This window comes from Neopsephotus bourkii, unplaced genomic scaffold (assembly GCF_033783945.1).
Source record: "Neopsephotus bourkii isolate Nb327-2 ecotype Australia unplaced genomic scaffold, CSIRO-AGI_Nbou_v1 NB_749, whole genome shotgun sequence".
Classification (NCBI taxonomy): domain Eukaryota; kingdom Metazoa; phylum Chordata; class Aves; order Psittaciformes; family Psittacidae; genus Neopsephotus; species Neopsephotus bourkii.
Genome location: NW_026901247.1, coordinates 110,838 through 138,509, shown reverse-complemented (window position 1 = coordinate 138,509; position 27,672 = coordinate 110,838). Strand labels below are relative to the sequence as shown.

Genomic DNA, 27,672 nt, shown 5'->3' with positions numbered 1-27,672 from the left:
AGAAAATCCCAGCAAGTTCTGGACAGGGAGACAGGCGCCCCCAGCCAGCCCCTCCAGAACTGGGCTGATGGGTGCCACCAGCGAGCACACAGCCACGTGCACAGAATCAGCCCAGCAGAGCCCAGAGACTGACCCAATCTGGTTCTGCCCACAGCAGTGGTCCCACACAGGGCTGGGGAAGGTGCCCCCACCACGGACCCCATGCAGGACCCACTTAGAATCATAGCCTCATGGAATGGTTTGTGGTGGAAGGGACCTCAGAGCTCATCCAGCTCCAACCCCCAATCACAGCTTCTCTGGGCACCCTGTGCCAGCGCCTCAGCACCTTCAAAGGGAAGAGCTTCTGCCTAAGAGCTCAGCTCAGTCTCTCTGTCACTAAAGAATCCACTCGGCACAGCCTGGGATGAAGTGTACATCTTTATTTCTTAATGGAACATAAACTCCTTTAGAAAAAAACATTCATCTGGATGACAACACCCATAGAAAAGATCACCAATCTATCTCGTGTTCTTTTTTTTTTCTTTTTTAATTTGGCATGTTATTTGCATTTATATTAAAGCAAAGTGCATCTTTCTTACTTTTTCTCGTTTATACACATTGCACAATACATAAATAACGATGCTTATAAAACGTCTTTATATTTACAGGTAATAATATATTTATATAACATAAAATACAATTTTTTTTTTCTTTAATAAATCTCAGGGGGGTTTTAAGGAGTCTTTTTTTTTTTTTTTAACCTGTGTTTTAATTTCAAAGCACTGTAATGCCAAAATGCCAATGAGAATGCTCTTTTATTCATTTAAACCTTTTTATTTAGAAAAATAGCTTATGTTATGGTCTAAACATGCTCATTGAGCCAAGAACAGTGTAAAAGTATCATACTCGTGTATGAATTCAAGAAATGAAAGCACAACTTTATTTCCAGATTGGATGGTACCGGGATAACCTGATCTAGGCTGGTTACAACACACCAACTATTGTGGACACCTTTTCTTGTTTTTTTCTCATTTGTTTTTCATCTGTTTTGTTGGTTCGGGAGTTGGTTTTTTTAGGTTTAAACTTCGGTCTCTTCACATCTCAGTTCAAATTATAAAGCACGGGTCATGCACAAAGTTTCTCCGCTCTTGTCTTCTCCCCTTTCATCAAGGCATGACCATAAGTTAAAAAAAAACAAAGCAGTGGAAAGATGAACACAGTGACAAGACGTGAACCCAGCAACAATACAATAAAAAAATCAAAAGATTGGGTAAAGACCTGGTTTTGGAAGGTTTTGCACCATCCTTCGGTGGCAACATCAGGTTAGCACCACTGGGGAAGGGGTCTCTGTATCACCATCACCAGGGTTGGCTGGCGGCAAGGGGAAGGTGGTGCATAAAAAGTACAGGTATCTTGTTGTTTTATCCAAGAGAAGGAGCTGTAACATATAGGAAGTGGCTTCCAAATCTGTTGATCACATAGGTAACCCTTTCAGAGGCGTGAAATAATTACCGTATGCAATCTATCCCCAAGAACCCTTCTCTCGCCCTTCTGAGTATTGGTCATTCACACTTTTAAAAAATAGATATATTTATCAAAATACCCAAGGCAAAAAAAAAAAAAAAAAAAAAAAAAAAGTCTTTTCAGAAGCTATTTCTCAACACGGGCAGGAAGGGTAACAAAACGAAACACAAAGAGTTCGCATGAAAAGCAAGCACTCAGAAGGAAACGATAGCAGCAAAGTAGAATAGATGTCATAAGCCCACTTTGTCTCGAGTCACCGGTTATTAAAGATAACCTCCAACCAGCATGGGCAACTGCTGATGAACTGTCTAGTGTAGCACTGGCCCCAGCCTTTCACAAAGCTGATCTGAACGGTAAATCCAGTCCATGGCTGCTGCGTGAACTCGTGGTCGTTGGGTCTCTGCAAGGTGTATGCCTTCTCGTAGTCAAAAGCCTTGATGGAAAATCCTGGGAACACTTTGTGAACCAGCAACGTCCTGGAGTCAGGGTTGTCCAGTGTGGCCGACTTGATGAAGATGGGGTAACTGCTGCGGTTGTATACCCACACGCCGTCCACTTCCTTGGTGAGCTGGATGCCATAGCCGATCTTGCTGCGGACCTTCTGAACCAGCTGGCTTTTGTTGTCAGAGTTGAGCTGTCCGAGGCAGAAACCATTCCCCTGAGGTAGATCATAGAAGATATCCAGGGAGGGCTCTTGGACAGAGTACAGCCGACCCACACGTGTCTTCTCTTCCCAGTATGCTACCACGCACCAGTGTGAACGATCCCCCGGCTCCTGAAGTACTTGAGAATCTGCAGAACAGGAGAAAGGAAGGAAGGAAAGGAGACATTAAGCACCGGGGGTATAATATGACCCAAAAGCAATACAATGCTGGCAGGTCTTTGCCTGCCCATGTCTTCATGATATTCTCCATGCACACACTAACACCCGTAGCACACCCACCATTTTCAAAAGCCTTGTGTTAAGGCCACTATTAAGACCATTTAAGATGACCCATGTTTGGAGGATTCCTTTGCCTAGCTATGGCTGGAGCTACGGGTTCTAAATCACCAGGCCCACCTGCAGAAGAGGCCTGAGACCCATCACTAGCACCCACAGTGGAGCCATCCCTCACCCAAACCATCACCAGGACCACTTTCAGTGCCAACAGGAGAGATGAGATGCTCCAGCAGCTGCATCCATCAACATCCTAAACCCCATGATTCTCTTTCATCCACCAGACAATGGATCCATTTCCATAAATAGCTACTGTGCACAGACACCAAAACAAATGAGGTGCTGCTATGAAAAGCACATTGAAGGTCACCCCCATGGGACCAGGAAGGGGAATGATTCTCCTGCTCTAGCTTATGGGGCTCATCTTTGCCCATAGGCAGAGCCTGGGTGATGGAGAAGATGGAGACATCAGTTGATACCCCAAGCCACAGGAAGCACCATCAGATGGTGGCACGGTGGGGACGAGGAATACTGCTCTTCTTAATAAGAACAGCCAAAAAGCATGCAAAAAACCCCAGAAATATGTTCCTGTATCCCTTCTTTCAACTCCTTTGCCTGTAGCTACCCTACGCAAGCCGCAAGGATATGACATAGGAGGAAAAAGCAAGGAGGGGGGAGCTGAGAAACACGAAAAAGCCCCTTTTCCTGACAGGATCCCTAGCAGCCTGGCGCTGCACAGTGGGTAATTCCTTCCAGCCTCAGTAGGCATGTCAAGACTTGGGAACTATTCATCTCTATAATTGCATTAAAAAAAAAAATAATATATTAAAAGGAAAAAAAAAAAAATCAAGCTGGGAATGCGCGTTAGTGAGCACCAAAATAATCCCCTGCACCACGGGAGCAGCTATGGGACACCAGGTCACCCAGCACCCTAAAGCACTCCCTGCATCACTTGAACGGCTCCCCCAAACCCCTCCAGCATGAGCAACGGCAGTGGAATGCTGGCTGTGCCCTGCTTTCTATAGTTTTTTGCTATTAATAAGCCCGTTTCCCCAGCGCAGGCGTCTCTTTTCTCCCTCCTCCGAGTTGTGCTTCAAGCCCTGCACTGTGCTTTTAAAAAAGAAAGGGGGAAAAAAAAAAAGAAGAAAAAAAATCCCAGCCACACACTTTTAATTTCCTCATTTCTATGCCAGCGAGGAAAATATTTCTGCAGTTGCTGGAGGCAGTGACTAAAAATGGGCCTGGCTCTGAAAGCCCCAGAAGAGGGACCCTCGCTCCTGGGGATGGGGGTTCTGGCAGGGGCATTCCCTGGGACAGCATCCATGCCCTGGTTTGTCCTTCCAGCTCCCTCACCCCCCTCCCTTTTCGGTGCCTCCCAAGACTTTGTTGTGGATAACAACAAATCCTGCTGAAACCTGGCACCGCACAAGGGACCGAGGGAGGGAATGGCTTGGGTTCCCTCTACCCTAACCCAAATAGAGTGGCCCCCACCCAAGGGTGCACCCAGCAGGGCAAGAAGTACCCCCCGGATGGTGTCTCCCCCACCCACCCAGAGACAGAGGAATTTGGGAAAGGGGGGGATGCCCTGGAGGTAGAAGAATTTCAGGGGATGCTCCTGGATCCATCCCCATTTCAACAACCCCCTCTGCTGCATCCATCCCATTTACTGCCAGTGACACTCGGAGCTTCTTGGGTTTTGTTTTTGCAGCAGTTGAGGGGATTTTGGATCAACTACCACTGATCCCCACTGAAATTCCTATAGGAGTCTACCTATTTCAACATCAGAGCATCCCTTCAGGATGGGGGCGACAGACTTTTTCACCTGACATTAGTGCCTGCATTAGTGAAGACCACTTAACAAGCAGCTCATTGCTGCTTACAAAGGGTTATTTAATTGCCAGCACATTAAAAAAAAAAAAAAAAAAGCCCTAAAAAAGGAAAACTGCCTTGGCTATGAATGAACAGACCTTTATGGAGGGCTGGAAGTTCATGAATGAATCCCACTAGGTTTTTCAATGACATGGGGTGACCAGACCTCAAGGACAAGTCTTAGGTAATCTGGGATATATTTTTTCCTTAAGGAACCAATGCCAGGACACAGTATAAATATGCCAGAGCCTCTTCCGCTTGCGGGCTTGGGCTGTTGACTGGATGTCTAGTCAAAAAGCCATGAGAATGTAAGGGCTGAGCTCAGATAAACAGGATCAGGCCTCCCTGCCAGCCGCCACCAAAGCTGCTTTTCATGGTTGTTGGGACCCCAGCAGAGCCTCCCCGCTCCCACCTGCTTCCCTAATTCTGGCATCCATGAGGAAAAGGGGTGGGAAAAGCTGATGGCATCACTCGGGCAGCAGAGGAAGGACAAAGCTGCAGGGGAAGAGGGAAAACTGATGACACTGGTGCTTCCTACAGTGATGGGCATTTCTTTCCCCAAAAGGCCTTTTTGTTGGTGATGAGCATGGACCTGGGCAAATGAAGCAAACAGATGGATTCTGCCCCAAAACACCCCACTGGGCTCATCCAGTGCAACCCGGGGTCATGGCAGGGACTCACCATCCAACTCCCATATCTGCTGGGATTTGCAGCAGCAAATATACCCAAAACCCCAGATCCTTGGAAACTGGCAGCCACATCACCCTCAACTCATCCTCGTGTGCGACAGCCCAGAGATGGCTGAAAAATGCTTTGGGATTCTTGTTTTCAGTTAAAAGCATCATTTTTATGAGCTCCTCAGAGAAAACACATCCCTTTCTAAATGCCTGGAAAGTTCCCAGTGAACTGGGAGCGTTCCCATGTTCCAGCAAACAATGATAATGTTTAGTGCTATAAACATCCGCGCTATTATTTCATTATTAAGCATCCCTCCATTTGCTGCTATCACTGGTTTATTAGTATTTTCCATGGCTCCACCATGCTCCCCCCCAGTGCATTGTGCAAGCTTATTGTGAAAAAAAGTATGTAATAAATAAACAAATAATAAAGCGAGTCTGCCCTCAGGAATGCAGGGAATTAGTTGTATTGATCACTCATAGTTGGGTCTAGGGAGAAAAGGATCCAAAGCAGAGCACAGTTCTGCTTGCAGGGGAGAAATCAAGGCATTAACTCGATACCCCGAAGTCTCTGGGTTAACATGTTTAAGGCATCTGGTGCAGATGGTTCATCACCAGGGATAGCCCAGCACAACCACACTGCTCAGTATCACATTCCCACTGGAAAACTGATCTTTTTCCCCGTATTTTTTACACACTCCTGCATCTTCCTAAGCTGTCCCAACTTACTGCCACATCCCTCAGTGGGAAAGGAGTCCTCCCCAAAAGCACCATCCTAGCCACTTCCCAACGCACCAACCAGGTATGAGAGGCTGCAAGGTTTCCTACCGCCTGCCCTGACCATCACAAACATCCAATCCTGCCCAAAACTCCTCAATAAAAGGCCACAGCCAGGATTTCTCTAGCTTTGAGTGTGCACATGTTGCCCATGGGCTCAGAGCTTCCTCCTGCTCCAGGGAGGAAAGCTGAAAAGAATGCCATTTCCATAGGGAAATCCTGGAGGAAGGGACATGGGAGCAATAATCAAACTAAAGCGAAGCCAAGGTGGTCCAGATGGAGGTGGGTACAGAAGATTCACACCATGGAAACACCCCAGTTTATCAGCAGTGGCTCCACACTTGCTTCTCCCAAGCTGCAGCAGGAGGACTCACACCTCCCATCCCTTGGAAATGGCAATTCTGGTGTGGCTTTTTCTCCACGACACATGGACACTTTTAAGATGATGAAACCGTGTAATCTGTACTTCTTCCTTCCAAGTCCTGTCAGTTTTATGAGTAGTTTGGGAAGAAACCGTCCTTTTTTCACTCAGGAAGAATCAAAACATTTCAGCAAAACTGAATTTAAAGAAAAAAATAAATAAATATAATACAAACAAAACCAACGCAGTTCCTGGCCAGCGTTCGGATCTCAGCCCTGTCCGAGTGCCAAACTCATGAACGTAGAGGGGAGGTGAGCTGGGGATCTTTTGTTTTGCTTTGTTTTGTTTTGTTTTGACATAGCTAAAGGTTTTCCTGTAATCAACCGACCTCTAAAGAAAACAGCAAGTTTAGCACACACTGAGCTATCTCACCCGCCTGGACTACTCCCATCTGATCAAGTCAAGAGCTATCTAAACTGTCACTGATGGATCTGCACTAATAACAACTCCCCTGCCGAAAATGGGAATACAACTGCGCTCCTGATTAGGTTTTTAAATACCTGTAATCGGGTTTTTCCTCAACAGTATCAGGATTAGATGCAAATTAAATTGTCCAACTGCAGAAGAGTTTCAAACTATGTATTTATACTTTTATATACAGATAGATTATTTTTTTAAGAGCTGCTTTCATAGAATTACAAAATCATCAAATGGTTTGTGTTGAAGGGAGCCTAAAACTCCTCCAGCTCCAACCCCCTGCTACGGACAGGGACACCTTCCACTAGAGCAAGATAGCTCAAACCATGCTCTGACCCAAAGCATACTCTTCCTGAACTTCTCACCCTCCTCACCCCCATTCCTCTGTGACCCCTGGGGATGGATCTCCCACCAAACGTCAACCCTGACACAATATTCATGACGGTATCACCCCCCTGAACTGTGAACAGAAGGCTCCTCATTTTCACAGAGTCACAGACTGGTTTGTGTTGGAAGGGACCTTTAAAGCTAATCCAGTTCCAACCATCGGCAATGAGCATGGACATCTCCAACCAGAGCAGGCTGCTCAGGTTTGTGGTACCCTCCCCTGGGCCACATGCAGAGGTGACATGGCACTCAACACCAGTAACACAAGGCAAATGAGTAAAGGTAGCAGATAAATTAATGTACACATCCACCAAGAAATCACAGCACCAAAAGGAGGCTGGTCTTATGGAGCCTGCCTAGAAGGACCAGGACCCAACAGAAGCTCCTGGGGCAACAAGGAGACCTGGAGGGATGGCAAGATCCCTGCCTGGCTTCCCAGGAGGCAGCTTTCTGCTGCAAAACGAGCAGAACCCTACGGTCCTTCCTCCTTTATCTGTCAGCACACGTGGAGGGCATCTGTACTTAAAAAAACCTGGCTGGGCTGGTGTCAGCACAACGTGTTGTCTGGCCAGGGCCAAGGCTCAGACCAAGCTCAGCGTGTCTCGCACCCGGTAATCTCTCTTGGCTGACCTTAAGCTGCATTTGTGAGCCCGGGACAAAGCCATGTCCTATCTTCTCCTACTCATCGAGGTGGAAGAGATGGAGACATAAACCCCGGAGCTTTTAATGGGGTTTTGCATGCTCTTCTTGAGGGTCCCCAGGGCAGCTCTGTGTTTTGCCCCTGGTGTCACTGGGAAGTGCTGTTTTTACAGGATCTCGGGAAAAAAGCATCCTTGAACTCCTACTCGAGAAGCCAACAGGTATTACATGGAGGTGAGGAAAACACTGAGCATGATGTACAACCACACAGCTCACCAAAGCAAAGAGAAATGGGCATCAAAAGGGCAAATTTTACTTCCTTTCTAGTCTCTTGAGTAATTTACAGGCTAGTTGGTGAGGGAACAAACAAAAAACAACCCATGAGAAATCCTCAAAAGCCAGATTTCCAGGTATGCTTTGCGAAAGCAAAGGAAAGAAAAAGAATCCAAATTGAAGGATATATCCTGCTGCAGAAAAGGGTCTTTGTGCCTTTAACGGAGTTTGTGGGCAGCCTACAGACACCACCCATAGCAATGTTTGCCCCAAACCTTTTATATATCTCCGTGCACACAAGGGCTAGACAGCTTCAGCCTCCTCACCCCACCTTGTTTGGATGGCTGGGATGGTTTCTGAGAGGCTAATTTAGAGGATGGCCATGAGTTAAGCTCCTGTTGTTTGCAGAGAAAATACACCCTCACCCACTGCAGGCAGGGATGCCACCGCATCCCTGCAGGCTCACGGGGTCCCTCCACTGCGCTAACAACAAGAGCCCCCAAAGAGCTGGGACAGTCGGTCACGTCAACACATACTTAGGGAGCCTTTAATCTGTGGATTATTGACACGATAGACCATAACATCTCTTTAGGAGCCATTACAGCCCATCGTGTCAGTAGGTACTTATGGAGTCCTTAATCCGCGGATTGACAGGCTAGACCATAAATTTGTGTCTATGTCTAATTAGGTAGCTCTTATTACTCAACATATACAGTAGTCATTCAGGCTAAAGAGACTTAAGATTATTTATGTAATTTATTAACAAGTTGTCCACCCAATCACTTAAATGGCTTCTTGCTCCTAGCAAAGTAAGTCACCCTTGCATGAAAATAAAGGTCCACCTTAGTTTCCCTCCAAGACTTCAGTTTGCTGCAGTTTCCTAAGGGCTGGTATCCAGAAGCTGAGATGTTGCCAACAGATCTGAAACCTTGCAAGTACGATGGGAACACGGAGTAAAATTTGGCAGAAGCCATCAGGGGAAGGAGTCTGGAATTTCCTGATAGTTGTAACGAGGGTTTTAGTTCAAACTCTGCGTTACTGGCAACGTATGAGCTTGGGAATGCTCTGCTCAGTCCCCTGGTGACCCAACCAAGAACTTCCATCACCTTCACCATGGCTGTGAAACACAACTTGGTGGCACCTTCAGTCAACCTTCTCCCTGTCTGGAACCCAGCTCTGACCTTGGGGGGTTAATTCAGGGATGGGACATAAAAGCCCCCCAAGAAAGGGTCCCTACAAGCATACTGCAGATCTACAAAACCTCAAGAGTGAGCATCAGTAAGGCCAAGACTGGCCCAGGAGGGATGTCCGAGCTTGGAAAATATATGGTGATCAATACATGCATGTGAAAGAACCCCAGCTCCCCCATGTCCCAGGCATCAAAGGACAGTGAAGAAAGAACCAAAGTAAAACTGCTGAGTTCATGGAGTCCACCAAACCAGAAATTTGATTCATAAACATCCTATTAGTCACTGCTACTGTCTAATTACGGTGATTAATCAATTACCACGGCTAAAAACGACTCGGGAAGAGAAGAACCCTTTTTTTGTGCCCATTTTCTTTAAAAGCCAAGCGAGGCTGCAGCTACAAGGGGGGGTCAGGGCGGGAAATACGCAGGCACACACCAAAAATGCCTGTCTGCCTGTCTCCAGCGGTTAGAGAGGAGCCAGCTGACTCCAGTTTCCTCCGTACCAGGCTTCGGGCCTCATCAGCCATGCAAATTATAGAGTACCGTGCTGTCTGAAGGCCGAATTTCGACTCAGCTCAGAGAAAAGCCTTAGAGGAAGGGTGGGGATGAAGAAGCCAGCCAAATCCATTCATAATATTTACAGTAAATGGGCCTCTTTGCTGTTGTTTAGTATACAGTCAGTCTAATTATTTTTGAAGTTTTAATTTAAAGAGCCTTCTTTATCTGCCTCTCCTTCTGCACCCCTCAAAGGTGTGGGAAAACTTTTCCCTTGTTTCAAAAAAGCAGTAGGACGGGAATCCCTTCCCCAAGCTCCAACCCAGCTGCTGGGTGGGATGAAGGGATGCTTCAAGAGGGTAGACCCTTCCAGAGGGGTGCTGCCAACATCCACGGGGGTTTTAAGACCCCTGGCCCACCCGGACAGGCATGAAGGTGTGCAGGTCCGCATGGAAAAAGCCCCAGAAATCCTCTTTTTGCTCCATGTGTCCCTGTTCCTGCTCTCCTGTGCCGGTGGGGATATCCTGGGAAGACCTGCTGGCTCGGGAGGTGTTGCAGGGTGATCCCATGTACCCTCCTCCCCTGCCTCGACAGCAACCTGGAATAATCCTATCTTAATGACAATCAGCCAAGAGGCTCCTCTGGAAAACGCAGGAAGCCCAGGCCAGCATTCATGAGATGCTGCCATGGGACCACCAAGCGACTTGAGGCTGGTACCAGCCCCAGCTCCCAAGACAAGCAAACACCTCCATGCTTTAACCTCAGCAGCTACCAAGACACACCTCTTCTCCACCCACACCCATCCCAGGTCTCAACCAGAAACCTTCTGAGAGAGAGAAATCAGCACACAAAAGGCTCCTGACTTCACAACAACACCAGTCAGCCTCTAGGATGAGCCTGCCAAAGTACCTCTTATGGCTTGGGTTGTCCTGGAGGCTCCTGTGACAGCATCCCGCCCATCACCTTTCCAACAGGGATAAATCATGGACAGGGATGCCAAAGCCACCAGGGGCCACCAGGCCAGGCCAGCCCCTCTACACACAGCCACCAAGCTCCATTTTAGAGGATGAGGACCTTAAAACGCTTTGACAATTAAAAACAAAGCTCTGCTGTCACAAGGAGGTGGGGAGGATGCCTGGTACCCAGGGATGCCCCAGGGAGGGCAGGATACAGCCCCCAGGAAAGCCACAGCTCTCCACTGACAACATGTAGCTATGTGGGTTACATGCTAAAACCCTTGTAAAGACCTTAATAAAAACTGAAGCAGAGCAGTCTAGGATTTCCAAGCGGATACCTAATACACAGATGTGTGCTAGGATTCCTTTTTCCCTCCCTCCTAACTGCATTCCACGCACATACACACGGCATCGCTGCCGCTCTCATTTCAATACTGAACCAAAGAAAAGCCTCTCCCTGCAGCACACTGACCTGCAATTCTCCCCAGATGCTGAAAACAGACGTAATTATGTGTGTGTGTGTCCCTAAAAAAAGAAAGACTACCCCCCCCCCCAGCTCCCTTTTCCAGAGCAGCATCCCTCACAGGGATGTAAACCCATGGAAAAAGCAGCATTGGAACAAAAGTCCTTTTCACGCTCGTCGTGCCCCGCTCTGTAACAATTATGAAAACTGTTTAGCTGGGCTGGCATTTGGAGCATTTACTGCATTCCTGCCAATAAATTCCAGTCCCGGATCTGATGGAAAAGGCTCCCCCCTGCTCCCTTTCCCCTCCCTCCCTTGCCTTCATTCCTCCTGGCTTTCTTTACAACCTAATACCCTGTCGACGCGGGGCCAGGGCCTACTTAGGGGGAAAAAAAAACACCCAGCGCCAGACTGGAGACAGCATGCAGACTGAAAAAGTTAATCATTACTTCTGTCTGCCTTCATAATCTAATCACGCCGATTCCTAAGAGCAGGCGGCGAAGCACGCTGGCGTACAGGCAGGGTCGCCGCCCAGGGACGGACAGACGGACGGACAGACAGCATCAGCCCCGACCCGGGTAAGGGGCAAAGGCAAGGGATGGACGGACAGACAGCGTTCGGATGGGAGTTCACAAGCCTGGCCACGCACACACCCCTCCCCTTGCCCTCTCACTTTGCTCTGGATTAATAACGCTTAGCAATTATACAGAATATTACATTCATTAAGTAATTAACCCTCCCGGCGCTCCGGCGGAGTTGGCTCCCCCTTTCGCAGACGGAGGCCGGCAGAGGTTTGCCCCAGGCTATGAAACAGGGCAGGTCGGCAGCACCCGGATTAACAGAAGATACAAAACCCCAAAAAGCTCCTTGTGCTCATCCCACCACCGGCAGAGCTGTGTCCCACGTGGAGACCACACCACAGCCCGGATGGCATCATCAAGACCCAGCAGCATCTTCCTATCGGGACAAAGCCCAGGGCACTTGGGTACCACCGGGACCCAGCAACATCTTCCCATGAGGATATAACCCAAAGGATCTGAGGCATCATCAAGAGCCAACAGCATCTTCCCATGGGGACAAAGCCCAGGGACTCTGCTTGCCAAGTCTGACGAACCCGGCTTGGCAAACCCACCGCTTGGCAAAGCCAGCACCACACTGACTGCTCTGCAAACAAACCTCGGTGCAACATCTCAGGTGTGTCAAGGCTTTGCGCTCTTGACACCCAAGACACATTTTCCATACTTGGCTGTGACAAAGAGCAGGAAAACTACGGGCCTCTACACAAGAAGATTTATGAGTTTGTTCCTTATCATGAGCTAAAAAGTCTCAGCCTGGCTTCCAAAGTAAATGAATTCATCAGTTCAAATGCAGTGATGTAACTTCAGGCTCCCAACTCCTTTTCCAAATAAAACTCCTGTTACTTGATTCCTGCTCGAAGGATGATTATATGGAGTTATTTACTCTATCCGCTCTGCCTGGGAAGGTGCAGCCAGAGCCCAGCCACAGGGTCACCGACAGCCACCCCACACGGGCAAGCACTACCCATTCTCATGGTTTAATTTCTCTACTATTTTGCTATTTTCCCTGCTTTTCTACCCAAAAAAAACCACATCACCTCGCACACCAGTGTGCAAACACACAACCCCTCTGCCATTACTATGGGGAGGGAGCTCCCGCTCAGCGGTGATGCCTGTCAATTTTTAGCACCTACAGAATCAACCCATTGGTTTCCATCACCAAAAATCACCAAATCCAGAGCCAACTTGGTGATGTAAAGGCGAAGAATGTTTGAACTTCCAGCATATTCCCATCACCCGAGTTTCTCCAATGCAAAGCAAACTCTTACTGATGCAGTTTTCACAGCTCTACAAACAAAATCTAGTCAATCTGTATGTATATTATATATAATTCTATATAGGGAGATAATATAGTCACTTTATATTTGATTTATTCAATATATATTATATATAATTCTAGAGCAAGAGAGACTATATTCACTATATAATGAATATATTCAACCTATATATAATATAGAATTCTCTATATAGGATATATATGTTATATATTTAATATAACCTATGTATTATAATCAGACATGTAATATAGCAAATAAATTTAATACATTCCATACACATCTATTCGACCTATACATATACATACAGGTTGAACACATTTTCATGGAATTTCTAACTACCCATAGCCTCACTTATTACATACACACACAGGTACGTATTTACAACAAGGCTTAACAGCCTGAGCAGTTCTGAGTTATTCACTGAATGGCACAATTCACCTTTCCACCTGCCCAGGTATTTAGGGAAAAGCCGGGAAAGCCCACAGAAGCCAGGACTTCACCCCAAAGGTGGCTTTCCAAAACCCAGCACCTCACTGGGCATCTTACTTCATCCCTGGGGAGGATGAGAAGGACCACAGCGCTGGGTACCCACCATCACACATGGAGAAGCATCACCAGGACCTCCACAACCACCCCACCGGCACCTCACTTCAACCCCGAGGAAGGACGAGGAAGGACCACAGAGCTACGTACCCACCATCAGCCATGGAGGAGCATCACCAGGACCTCCTGCAACCACCCCGCAGTGCTTCGGCACTGCCGGCACAACCCAACCAGGGAGTTTTTCCATGCAGCGAGGTTAAAAGGGTAGAGAAGGGCTGAGCCAGCTCTTACAGGGTGTTTTTTTTTTCCTCTTGCAAGTTAAAACCAAGATAATGACACTGGGTGGGGACCAATTTGAAGGGCTGAGCAGCCAAACCAAAATTAGTCTCCCGGCCAAGAGCTTCCTAGGCCTCACAGTTTGGGGAAGGAAGCTGAGAAAAGGCATGAAGGGGAAAAAAAAAAGGTTCCTTGGGAAGCTGGAGCGTCACACTCAAGCAAAGGTGACCCTGCTAGTCAAATATTTCTCAACATAATAAGAAAATCAAGTGCTGGAGCAGCCTCCCTCGGAAAAACAGAGCCCATGGGATGGGGTTTTTTTTTCTTCCTTTCTTCTCCTTTTCTCTCTCCTCCTCCCCCGGCACTTTCTTTCCTTTCACTAATAACTATGTTTTCTTGTAGGGTGTTTTTTTTTTCCTCTTGGCTCTTTCCTCATAAAAGACTGATGTAATTTCCTGTCTTGTCCCAATGCTTCCTGTTAATTAACAGGGTGAAAGTTATCATCACCCATTTAAATGGCTACCCGAAAGAGGGGAGGGGAAAAAAACAAGGGGAAAAACAAGAAAAGAAAGTAAAACAGAGAGGGGAGGGAAGGGCCATCTGACAGCAAACAGCATGGCACATCCCAAGGAGCACAAAACCCTCTGGAAAAACCATACTGGACCTGACACCTTGAGCCCATCAGCAAAGATACGGCCCCCAACCCCAGAGTGGCACCCACAGTGGGTCCGAGCATAGGGGATGAGTGCTCCCACCCCTCCCTGGATCGGGATGGAAAATCCCTGCCAAGAAAACATCTTTTCTTGCATTAAAGAAGTTTTAAATATTAAAAAGAAGGAAAAGAAGGGGGAGGGAGGAGGAGAGAAAAAGAGAAAAAAGAAAAAGGGAAAAATAGAAGAAAGAGAAAAGCGAAATAAGGGGGGGAAGAAAAAAGGGTAGAAGGAATAACAAAAGAGGATAAAAAAGTTAACATATTAAAAAATAGAAAAAATAAAGGAAAAGGGAAAAGGTAAAAAGAATGATGAAAAATAAAAAGAAAAAAAAGAAAAAAATAATAAAAATAAATAAATAAAAATAATAAAAAAAGCAGAGGAAGAGGCAGCTGGCAAAACTGGCAACATCAAAGATGCTTTTACTGAAAGAAATTAAAAACTGGGGAGGAGAGGAGGGAAAATAGAAAAGAACCCCAAAACCAGACCCAAGGGCTAACCCACAGCCACTGGGTGGAAATCCTGCGTGACACTGAGCTCCTTCCCTCCCCAGATTCAGCCCCACGCAGGATCAGGCTGCTCACTCCCCAGTGCCCTTCTGTTCCTCAACAGCAGCCCCAACACAGACATTGCCCCATAGCACCAGAGCCAAGACCACAGCCCCGACACACCAATGGGGTGAAAACAAAGAGATCTAGGCAAAAAGCAAGGGTGGTTAGAACAGAGACCGTGCCTCAGCAGTTAATAATATCTCAGTGCTGAAAATAAACTGGAAAGGAAGCTCCTTTGTGACAGTAGGCAGGCAGCCAGGCTGCGGCGTGGGTCATTCAAGCCGGCCAGGGACAGTGGTGGGGTTGGCACCCATCACACCAGAGCCCGTCCAGCACCCACCACCCAGCACATCGCCCTCCTAAAGCACCCAGTTAGCGCCGGGAGGGGCTCTGCACATCCCATTTTCCCTTGTGCACCCTAAAATGGGGTGTATGCCATGTTAACCCAGCATCAAGGTTTACGGTCTTGGCTGCCGCGGTTAGAAATAGGCATCCCCCCATGCCGTCGGCGGGGAAATGCATGTGGTTAATGTTACTGGTTCCTCCAGTGTAAGCGATACCCGCTGGCAGACAGCGGGGATGGAAACGATGCAGACCGCATCCCTGCCAGCCCGGGGCTGCTCCTCTACGAGTGTTTTTGTCCCATCGAGTTTTAAATGTCCCCAACGATCAAGTTGCCGGCTCTCATCGGGATGTCTGATGCGAGCAGGGCATGGTTTGAACTGACACCCAGCTTCTAAAATTCACCTCTTTTTGTCCTCATTCCTCCCTAAAAAGCAAAAGTTGTGGGATAAAACCTAAGTGGTCCCCATCATGGTCCCCACTGAAGGACTCCCTAGTAGTGGGGTCTTCTGCTTTTTATCATAAGCTGCTCTCAAGGCATCACTTGGTTGGGAAAACTCACCGGCACCCAGAAAACCAGATTTAATGGAGCTGTACAGGGATGGATTGAAACACCCAGCATTTAACGGGAAGAGCACTCCTGCCATCAGGGTTCTTTTTAAAACCCATCCTAGAAGAGTATCTAGGAAAAGCTCTAAGGGCTCTAAAGCACTTAAAAGTAATTACGAAACAGGTCCTGTTTGCTTTGGGGGGATTCTGACCGGCCAAGAGCCAGGGGGAGGATGCCCTCAGCATCCCCGCAGCAGCACAGGGGCTGTCCCAGCTGTGTCCCAGGGGGGTTCCCGCAGGGCGAGATCCCCCTTAAAAGCAAAACCCAACCCACGGGGCTGAAGGAGCCGGAGCTGGTGGCCAAGCCAAGAGCCGCAGGGCCGGTGCCAAGCGCCGGCTCCCTCCTCCCTGCCGGCCAGGGTCAGATGATGTGTGAGGCGAGCCGGGAGGCTCCTAGTCTGGCAGGCAGCCTGCTTTGCTCCAGAGGCTCCAGTGCTGTCATCCTGGCGTTAACCCCTGATAACCTTGTCCTTTCCAGGACAGGATGGTGGTTTTTAGGTAAGTGCCGGGTGGGGAATCGTGTCTCCAATGAGGCTGGGAAAGAAAGGGTGCTCAGAGCGAATAAAAAAGTATTAGAAGGACGTATGCTCAAAAATAAACCAAGAATAAGTGACTTTGAGAAAAAAAAAAAAGAAAATCCCAAGCAATTGTTTATGCCTGGGACAAATATACAATCCTAGTTCCACAGGAAGATGTCTCAATTTCAGATTATAATAGGATGCCAATTTGTAAATAAAAGCATTTCACAGGAGGTTATAAACTCTGTATGAGAGGGAGGGGGGAATGGGAAAACACAGGCAGGACTCTGCCGGAGAAACCGTGCGGGATCCTGTTTACACGGAGCGATGGAGAGACGCTTCAGGGGCGAATAGCTCCGGATTTGGACAAGGTGCTTGTTCCCCAGCAAGCAGATACCAGCAGGGATCAAAGACATAGTGAAACATTCCCAGCCCGCCCGCAATCCTGGAATGAAATGTCATTCAGCCTAGCGGTTGCTTAAACCTGACAAGGTCCGAGGCGGAGCAGGGAGCAGTGCTGATGCTTCTCCAGCCTCTGGAGGTTTTCCCCCCATCACTTTGGTGCAGAGGAGTTGGGAGGGAGAAACTGAGGCTGCGCTTGCTGCCCAGGACTCCCATGGGAATCTCGGTTCAGCACCCCCCAAGCACCACCATTCAGTGTCCACTGGCTCCAGAGACCATGGGGTGGTTCTAGTCAGGGCAAGTCAACAGGACCAGGGTGAAATATGGGTAAACTCTTGGGTTTGGTATGTTATGAATAGCCTCTATAAATAAAACCCAGTGGAGGTGGTGAGGCCGCAAGCCAGCTCATCTTGCTTTCCCTCTGTGATGGCCAGCTCTGAGTTTCTTGGAGAGCTTCACTTTGCCAGCAGAACCAGCACTGTTCTGCAGATCTGTCCTGCAGGAAAACCACCTTCTCAACCACTATGGGCACCACTACCCTACACCAGCCAAGAGCCACCAATCCCACATCATACACAGGTCAAGAGGGAGATGTCCAGCATCCCATGGACACCAACACAATCAAGCACCATCACCTCACTTCTACCCCTGGAGCAGTTTCTCCATGGCTCATATGGGAATTTGGCTCCCACCGATCAGAAGTCACTGGGCCACGAGCTGGCCACCTCCACGCTCTCCAAGCACAGCTTTGCCTGTTTGAACTAAGAGTCATAACCAAACACATCTGCTGAGAAGCTCAAAATACAGGAAAAACCACCCTCTGTCTCTTATTTACGGGAATTATTTTTATCTCCAATGGGCTATTTCTGCTCTCTTTAACCACGCTGAAAGGATCTGGAGTAGTAATACCTGAGCACAACCATGTCGGTGGAAGACACCATGAGCTGCGAGTCCTGACCTACCCACAGAGTGACCACTGATAAAAATAAACACGTAAGAAAACAAATAAGGGCAAGAATATGGAAGTGAAAGGCAGAGCCCTGGCGAACAAGGGGCAAGGGGTACATGAGCCAGAGAATGGGATGGCAGGGGAAGAGACAGCACAGGTAGCATGAGGACACCAGCATGGCATAAAGGACTGACCAGTACTGCATTCCTGGCCCAGGAATGAAAAAAGAAAGCACAGGCAGGGAAAGAGCAGCTCAGATAGTTATCGAAGGGGGAAACACTCCCCATACATCACCCTCAATCACACTGCTCCCCCTCCCACATCCTCCAGTGCCTCTGGTATCCATCAATGAAACTGCCTTCAGCTTCCGTAAGGAGACTGCAATCCCGGCAGTGGCTGGACCTGAGACTCCTCATCATCAAAGGATCCTCAAGGGAAGCTGCAAGGGCTCCCTTTTTTCATGCTTCTCTTGCCATCGTCCTCTCCACCCCCCATAAAGTTTTCCTGCCAGTGGCTGTGAACCCCAGGCTGGCCCCATTCCCAAACTGTTGGTGCTGAGAGCCGCCTGCCCCACTACATCCTGCCCTTCCAGCATCAAGACTTTAGGGCAGGTCTACTCACTTTGAGCACTGCTACATCAGCATCCATTGCTCACCAATGGTGGCCAAAGCCTACGGTGCTATGGGGACCTACCACCACCATTCACCCATGACATCTTCTACCTCAGCCGCCTGCTCCAGTTTCCAAACCTACCAAAACCAGTGTGGTTTTGCCTTTCCTAAAGCCATCTTTCCATCAGAGAGCTGCAAACACCACATGTACAGCCCTGGTCTAGAGGGGATGCTGGATACTCCACCCAGCATCACCCATTCCCACCTGCTCTACCATAGATAAAACTAAGCCAAAGGGCTCCCCATGTACCCTTGCCAATAACTTGTTAAAGCCCTCTTCGAATTCACTCTTGTGCTAACTAAAATATGCAGGAGGCGGGTAGAAAAAAGGAGGAGAAAGTGAGCTTTGGAGGATTGCTGCGAAGTGCGTTTATTTTCCTTTCTCGACTGGGTCTCTCCAGTTGGGAATTTTCAGCGCTGCACTTCTCCGCGCGGAAGGGAGATGCCAGTAAATCAGAGCAAATTCAAAACAAATGCTCTTTCATGTGGAGGCATTCGGCTTTGTTTCAGGGCTTGGGTAGCTAACCGTATCCCTTCATGAGTCAACTCTCCTATCAGCTCCTCATTAAACTAAATGGCTACAATTACATTTGGGGAGGAAAAAAGAGCGGTTAATGATCGTAAAAGGTTCTGTTTCCAGGCTTTGGTGGGGGGGAAACCTTTGATAAGGAAGACAAAAACCCAATTTGATCCAATGAAATAATAGAAGTATAATAAAATAAGTTTTAAAAAATGCATTTCCAGGGGGAAATGTGCTTTCTTTTGGGGAGGAGGCTCTATCAAGGAGCTGGGGGTCCCCTTCCCGCAGCCCTTTGGGAGGCACCAGGAACGAGCCGTGTTATTTCCTGCAGCCCAAGCCCCCACCTCCCGCCTTCCCTTCGGGAGCAGAGCAGCCAGACGAGATGTTATCAATAGGCTGAACCTTACAGAAAGCCCCCTTTTAAAAGCGAGTACTTCCTCTGCTTATTTCATGTGGTATCCTGTGGAACTGAACTCTCTCCTCCCCTCTGCAACGGGTGTATTTCAGGAGGAAAAAGGAAAAAAAAAAAAAGAACTAACAACATCCTTATTGTGTTGTTTTGCTTCTTGTCTTTTTTCTTTTTACAGTCCCCTTTTTTTTTTCCCTTCCCTAAAGCTATGGGATCCAATAGCAACAAAATAAAGAAAACCCCAAAAGTCTTCTGCATTAAAAAAAATCAAAACAGCGACAAGTTTCTCTGTTCCCTCTCCCCCTCTGATTAATTCTCATTAGGGCCTTTGAACAAACAATATGCTCCCCTCTCAAATAACAGACAGGGTATATATTACACCCAAAGAAAAACAAACAAGGCTCACTTAAAGACATCCACACTAAACGCAGTTCCTGGAGAGAGGCAGGGGCAGATGCACACGCGCGTGCGGCCGCCGCCGACCTATTTCTGAAATTCCAGTTTCAGGGCAATGAATAAATCATAAATCAGGGAGACATTCCCACAAAGGGAACACCTTCAATCATCTGCAAGTACATGCAGGTACACGGTTTCAGACACTTTAATCCTGGTAGAGACAGAGCCCAGCCACAGAGTTGGCCAGTCTGGGGTGAGAGATGAGGTGCTGGAGACATCACACCTTGGAAAAGGTGTTAGGAGTTGGACTAGATGGCCTCTAAAGGCCCTTTCCAACCCAAACCATCCTATTAAATGAACAGCTCAAGAAGGGTGGGGAATGAACCCCATTCCATTATGGCACCTAGAAGCCAAAGGATATGGCAAATGGGATAATGAGGGAAATCATAGGGTATCTCAAGTTGGAAGGGACCCTTGAGATCACTGAGTCCAACTCCCTCTGCAACATCCTCGAGAAAAATGGGGTCACCTTGCCTCCCCAGGCACCACGATCCTCACATATTGGATCTGGGATGCTGGTTACGCTACCAAGAGCAAAGCCCAAGCACAGCTCTTGTCCCAGAGACAAGAGGTGCCATCACCAAGTCAAAGGAGAGCTCAACGCCAAATCCTTCTGTAAGGCATGACCGCACCTGCTCTGACAATGAATGCATCCAAACGAATGGGTGGCCAACATCACCCACCCCAAGTCCAAAACCTAATGGAGCGTAAGGCTGAAATTCAAAGGAAATATGGGGTTCTGGGGACAGAGCACAGACTTCCTCTGCATGAGGTACATGCCTGCTACTGAAACAAAACCCAATTTCCCCTTTGAGCATGCCTTTCTCAACGATGCACATCCCCAGAACTCTCCAACATCCCTTTTTCTTTCATCAGGACCCTCGGTCAACACAACCCATGGTCAAAATCAAGTGCAACAAGAGATGTCTTACCTGAAGGCCCCGCAGGGGCTAGGCAATTAGCTCCCCCTGTTTCAGTGGAGGAAGGCACAGAGTCTGGACAATCTGCAGGAGCAGAGGAGAAGACAAAAACCCATCAGTAAGTATACAGGCGGTTCTGTGCAGGCTCCCAGCATCGCCGCGAGCAGAACACACATTCCAAAGGGTTTAGCAGGAAGCGATTACTAATTGTCCGCGCAGAGACGGTAGTTCATCAAGGAGCATCCACCCTAACTCGCTGCCTCAATCAAGGCTGCGCGCTGCGCTTCATCACCAGCCAACGCTGATTATAGACCGGCAGAAATTACAGACTGGCTGCCACCTCTCAGGCCCAGTCACCGGGTAATGAGATCAGGGCTGCTGTCGTTCTGATGCAAGCAAGCTCCCAAAAATGCTTAAATCGTGGCTTTGTGCACCCAATTTAGGCAACACCTGTAACTCACCGAAATGGGAACCGAAAGGGAAACGTCTCATCGCCGCCCTATCTGTGGCAAACGGTCTCTGTCTGAGTTCCCCCACTCGGTTTTGGTCACCACCAGCTGGTGGCAGATCTGACACCCCACTGTCACCTCCCGGGGCAGGTGGGCAACTGGAGTTACTCCTCCATGCACCACCAAGGGGCAAGGGCAGGGTTAGATTTGGTGACCCATTAGAGGTGTTCAAGCTCAAGGTTTGCCGCTTCCCACCCCAAGCCTGATCCCCGAGGGGACAACAGCCAGAAGCCAACACTGATCCCCTGGTCCTAAAGGCAAACTGAACCCAGGACAGGGTTTCATCAAATTTGGGCTCCTTAATGACATCATGGTGTTCATGGCTCTATCTCAAAGCAAGAGCCACCACCAGGAGAGCAAAGATAGTTTTCTCCCTACTGGTAAAAGTAAGTTTTTGCAGATTTCGCCCCTGAAATCCCAGTGAGTAAGAAATTCCTGTCTGCATAACCTTGTTTTATCAGGGTAAAGTAGAAGCCCTAACAGGAATATACAGTTTAACAGGATATACTTAATCAAACCGAAAACAATAGGGGAGACAGGAAATGGACTTACTTGTGAAATGCTGTATATGATACACTCTCTAAATGCCTTGTCGTGCTTTCTACGCTTTAAAGAAATATGGGTTTTCTTTTCTTTTAACCCCTTCTAGTCCATACAGAAGATTCCCCCAGTCCCTTCCCTAAGACGCCTTCAACTGCTTGGGATACAGAACCTCTCTGAACACAGGCTGGAGCACCCTGCTGTGCACTGGGCACCCTCTGCCCCCAGTTACAGCTCCATGATGAGTCCCTGCAGGATAAAGGACATAATTTGTGCTTTTCTGTGTGGTCTTGCTGTAAGGATCATAAGTGACCACATCCTCTGCTAGCACATGGGACAGGACAGCAGGAGAGAATCCTATCCTGACGTTAAATGCATAACCTTAGCAACGGGGTGAGGTGCTTTCATGACTTCTTTAGAGCTTCCAGGTCCCTTCCTACGTCCCATTACCAAACAGCCAGTCCCCTTCAATAACTAATTACCCTCTGAAGTCTCCTTATAGGACACAGAGCTGTCACAGGATCAGAGGTTCACCCAAGCCTACTTCATGGGACTCCCCTCCCAAAACTGCCTTCCTGCAATATAAAACCATCATGGAGACATTCCCGGTGGCCACCAGCCTGACCCTGCAAGGTGCTGAATAGTTCCTAGAAGCTGCCAAACCTCCAGCTCCCCTGAAAGCCAATGCCAGAGGAGGGCATTCAGCTTTACATCCACATCTCAGTGGGTTTCCCGCACTCTCACACTCCGGCACCACCATGCCATCCAGGAGCATGAAGGACACAAGCTATTGCAGCCCCTTGCCCCACCTAATGATGGGTCAGGGTATCTGCTTGAATTTATTTGTAGACACTCCTATGTGTCTCACTTCCAACAGAGCTGCAAGCAGCAGCTTCTGCAGGGACACCAGGGATGCTGAGCATCCACATGCCTCCAGAATAACAAGGTGAGCCTGCCCCATGCAAGCCACCAGCACACATCCCTGCAAACATCCTGTTGTAAGGAAAAGGGAATGTCCTCTCCTTGATAAATGATCAAGGCAGCCCAGATCAACCTTCCTGCAGGTAACCCAGCTGCCAAGGGCAGATCTTTCTGCTCTGTGGCAAGCACACACATACTACATCTGTCCCATCAACACACACTCTGCCTGCAGCAGACCCCCAGCTCCCTGTCCACCGTCCCTGCTTTCCCCCAGCCAGCAACACAGCCTGCCTCAGCCTCCCTCACCTCCAAAAACAAATGTAATCCACATCATAATATTTTAAACTAAAACAGGGGAGATTCAGATTAGACAGAAGGGAGAATTCTTTTATCATGAGGGTGCTGGCACAGGGTGCCCAGAGAAGCTGTGGCTGCCCCATCCCTGGCAGTGTTTAAGGCCAGGTTGGACACAGGGGCTTGGAGCAAGATGCTCTAGTGGAAGGGGTCCCTGCCCATGGCAGCGGTTGGACATGAATGAACATTAAGGTCCCTTCCACCCAAACCACTTGGTGGTTCTATAACCATAACAGCCCCTATCCTGGCAGTCCAGGTATTCCTGTCTGTCTGTCCATATGAAGCACTTACAAGATGTAGCACTAAACGTTTAAATAGTATTATTTCCCCATCACGCTTGATGGAAAAGCATAAGTTTTCTGCTTGATGCACACTCCCATCTCCACTGGCAGATGCAGCTGCCCAAGTATAAATGGAGGGACCATTCCCAAACAAGATCCCAAGGGGAGAAGATGGCTCATGTGCATCAGTCAGGCAAAAGGCTTTACTCCTCACCACTGTCAGCTACTGCCCCTCTCTCAATCCTCAACCTATGGCTGGGAAACTGCCGCAGGAGATGGCACTGATGCCGGGATGGGAAACCTCTGCAGAGGAAACACTGAGAAACCCTGAGCTTGCAAAACCCACCTGCAACAACAGACTTCCAGGCTCCACTTGTGCCTGTCGCTGCCCTGCTAGCCAGAGTTCAGCTGCCAAATGGGTTTTTCTTTCAAAAAGGGAAAAAAAGGAGGACTTTTTGGTGAGTAACCCAGTTGTTTCTGCGTTTCCGATGGGCAGCGTTAATCACTTCCTATTGGCCGATAGGAATAACTTTTCCTTTCGAAATGGCACATTCATGTTCTGCGGCTTTTCTGTTTACACACATTTTGCTACCTTATGTCAACACTTGCTAATGAATAAATATATCACTCGGCTAACTGAAAATGAGGTCCTGGCAGAGGCAGATTGGCTAATAGATTTACCCTAACATCTTCACAGAAAACCAAAGGCAAGCTTTAACCCTTCTCTCCCGCAGCTCCGGACCCCCTGCCATCCCATGCCAGCATCATTGCTGGGTAGAAAGGCAGGCAACAGAAGCAGAAATACACAGTTTTAGGGGAGAGCTGCACGGATGCAGTCAGACTTGTGCCATTTTCACTCAAACCCATAAACCTTCATGATCCACCAGACTCTGAGCGTGTGTTACGGAACAACCCTCCCACATCCCAGCGTGTGCTCGGGATGTCAAATCTAATCCCGATATTCTTTCATGCATTAGCCTTTATCTCTTGTTTCTTTCACACCAAAGCAAAACATTACCAGCTTTGCAACCCAGCTCTCCTTATTGCCACAAGCCATAAAAAGACTTATTAGGCTCTCTTAAGAGTCTGCACACAGGGGGAAACAACAGTCCAGTCTCCAAGGGGGGGAAGGCTGGGACCCCATAACAGTGCCCCGTGTGTCTGCAGCAACCTCCAATTTGGGGGTTCTTTTAATCCCAAGGAAGTGAAGAGCAGCAATTTTACAGACACTGCTGTTTTGGTCAAAAACAAAACAAAACAAAACAAACCCAACAAACACCACAACAAATAAGTGACCCGACACTGCTCTTCAGAAACACATCCATCCCTGCCTCCCTGCAGCGCCGTGCCCCTCCTGCCTGCTGCGACCAAGGGATACGACCACAGAGACCACCGTGCTCCAGCCAGCGCTCCACATCCACTAATCCTGCTCTGGGAGCCGGGAGCTGCTCCTCCCCGCGCTCCCTCCCTCCCCGTTTCCGATTTTTCCCACCTCTCCTCCTTCTCCCAGCCTGATTTATCTCGCAGCCGGCAAGCTCGCTGCCAACCAGGAGTTTATGCAGACAACCGCAAAAGAGCTGGTGCCAGCCTCAAATGGGCTTCTCCCCTGGCACCCTGACATTCAATTACAAGCAACAGGCATGCAGAGTGCTGCTAAAAAAGAAGTGAAACAGGTAAAATAAGTAACTTTTCAACCCCTTTTGCCGGTTTTTCCTTCCAACCTGGCAAGGCGGAGTTAGGCTCCTTTAAAACACAGGGGGATTTCTACCAGCTCCCTGGGATTCCCAGCCAGCAGGGAGATGCGGCGCTGGATCCCAACCTAAATCCCCACACATTCACCCAAGGGTGCAGGGAGCACCGCGGTTTACAAGTGGGTTTTCCTGGCTTTCGGAGTGGCTCCAGCAGCAAAGGGAGGCCTGCGCTGCACTGCAATCCCTCCTGGAGCTTCCTGCCAGAGTTCTAAAACCCGACTTTGTGCACAGGATGCCTCAGATAAATCAGATGTTAATTCTTCCAGCGGTATCAGGGGGGCACACAAAACCCAGACCAACAGCAAAATGCATCACAGCATGACAAAGGCAGGAGATGGGTTCCCCAGAGAAAGAGACTGAGAAATGGGCTGGGAAAGGGTCCGGGTCCTCCCCCCAACAACCACCTTTTATATTGCTTTTTATCTGTAGTCTGCATTGAAAAAGTCCACTTACCAGTTGGTTTGAGAAAATCCATTGGGTATCTGGAGTAGGGTGGAGGGGGAGACTCTGGAATTAGAAAAGTACAGAGAAAATAAAGGCAGAGCCATGAGAAAGGAAAAGAAAAAAAAAAGAGAAAGAAAAAAGATAGGAACTTATGATAACAGTGGCATTCTTTTAGCAAAACTGTTTGTCTTAGCTCTGGGGGTTGGAGGCAGGGCAGCGAGGCGGTGATTGCCTTGATATTTAGCTGTCAGATAAACAAAAGGGGCCGTCTGGCGCCAGTCTCGCTGCTATCTGCCGCTCGGGCTGTCTGATCGGGGCCTCCTTGGCTCGGCGGAGCCACGGCCGCCCGCCCGCGCCAGGCGCCCCTAATCCCCCGGCACCGAGAGGGGACGGCGGGGAGGCAGCGCCGGGGACGGGGCGGCAAGGGGGGGGTAATCGCCCACCCCCCCGAATTAATAATAATAGCAATAAAACCACATAAATCACGGGGTTTGAGGGGTTGTTTTGGGGGGGGGGGTCGGGAAAACAGCAAAGAGTTTGGTGGGGAGGGGGATGAGCGGGGCTGCACCCGTCGCACACATCGCCCCCCCCCGCACACACACACGCGCACACACACACGCACCCCGCAGCCCTACCTAGCTCGCAGAGCCGGCTGAGGTGGTACGGGTTGCAGCAGACGAGCTCGGCGTGAGCCTTGCCGTAGGATTCACAGCAACATAACCGCTTCACTTCGGAGCAGTGCCGGAGGTCTGGCCAGCGGAACACCTTGCAGAGCAGCACCGGCAGCGGGTACGAGTGCTGGCCCAGCCGGGAGTCGGCCTTGGCGGGCAGCTGCAGGCAGGGGGTCCGCGCCCCACCGCGGGACTCGACGGCGTGCAGCAGCCCCTCCAGCTGCCGCTCCTTCAGCCGCTTCAGCACGGTGTGGGTCAGCGCCTTCAGTTCCGATTCCGCGCCCGCGGACGCCCCGCAGCCGCGGCCCGCCTTGCCCGGGCAGCACCCGCGCCCCTCGCCGCAGGCATGCGCCCGGGCCTCGGCCGCCGCCGCCTCCTCCTCCTCCTCCTCCTCACCGCCGGGCGCACGGCTCCGCCAGAGCCGCCGAACAAGCACCGAGCGTTTGGTCCTGAACATGCGGGACGAGAGGAGGGGCCCCCGGCTACAAAACGGGCATATCGTCCGCCGCGCATGAAGGGGCCGGGAACCAGTGCGCGGCGGCGGCGGGCAGCGGCGGCCGGCGGTGGCGGAGGACCCGAGACGGGCTGTGGCATGCGCCAGTCTCCGCGCTGCGGCCGCGGGTCCCGCCGCCTCCGGCGGGGGGCTGCGCCGGCCCGCGCCTGTGCGCGCTGCGGGCCGAGGAGGGCAAACCCAAACCGGTAATAATACAAGAATTAAAAGGGGAGGGGAGAAAAATTAAACGGGGGGAGGGGGGGAAGAAGTGGGGGGAGGAGAGAGAGAGCCGCTCCTCGCCCTGGTTTTTGCCCAAAAAAGAAAAGAAAAATAATAAAAGGCGTAAAAAAATAAAAAAAAAAATAAAAAAAAATAAATCCCGTCTAGAGTCTGCGGCGCATCGCGCGGGGGGAGGCGCGCTGCTGCCGGCGCCGCGCCGCCCTGCGCGGCTGCGGAGCGCGGCTGGAGCCGCGGGGGATCCTCAGGCTCCCGGGGGCCGCGGCTCCCATCAACCCGCCAGTGCCGGGAAGGGGGGCGAAAACGGGGAGGAAAAAGGATGGGAGGCGTAGCCGGGCGCGATCGGGAGGTTAAAATGTAAAAAGCAAGCCAAAAAGATGCCTATCCAAACAAAAAAATGAAATAAAGATGTCAGGACCCCCCAAAAAAACACCGACCCTAAGGTGCGGGCGTCGGAATCGGTTTAGGCATCTGTCACAAAAGAGCAGCAGCAGCGCATCCAGAGTGTTGTATCCCTTCTGAAAGCCCAGCTCGTCCTGATGCGGGGGTTTGCGTGATAATTATTTTTTCCCCCTCCTTCTTCCCAAAGGATTTTAATCCACACACACACACACACAAACTAGAGTCTTGGTCCGGCTGCTACGAAAAGAAAGAAAATAAATAGAGGGATAAATGAAGTGGGGCTCTGTCTCCCTTTCCTTCTCTGCCGCCCCGCTCCGCGTCCCTCCGCGGCGATA

The 27,672-nt window shown here is 49.4% G+C and overlaps 1 protein-coding gene across 1 annotated transcript; it reads right to left on the bottom strand.

The window, feature by feature from the left end:
• Positions 1-404: 404 nt before the first annotated feature.
• SMAD7 (SMAD family member 7) lies at positions 405-26,881 on the bottom strand. The gene is made up of 4 exons (XM_061354816.1): positions 26,170-26,881; positions 25,544-25,597; positions 20,747-20,818; positions 405-2,295 (listed from the first exon to the last, which is right to left on the bottom strand). The coding sequence occupies exons 1-4, from the start codon at positions 26,660-26,662 to the stop codon at positions 1,757-1,759; spliced, it is 1,158 nt and encodes a 385-aa protein (XP_061210800.1). The 5' UTR covers positions 26,663-26,881; the 3' UTR covers positions 405-1,756.
• Positions 26,882-27,672: the final 791 nt, after the last annotated feature.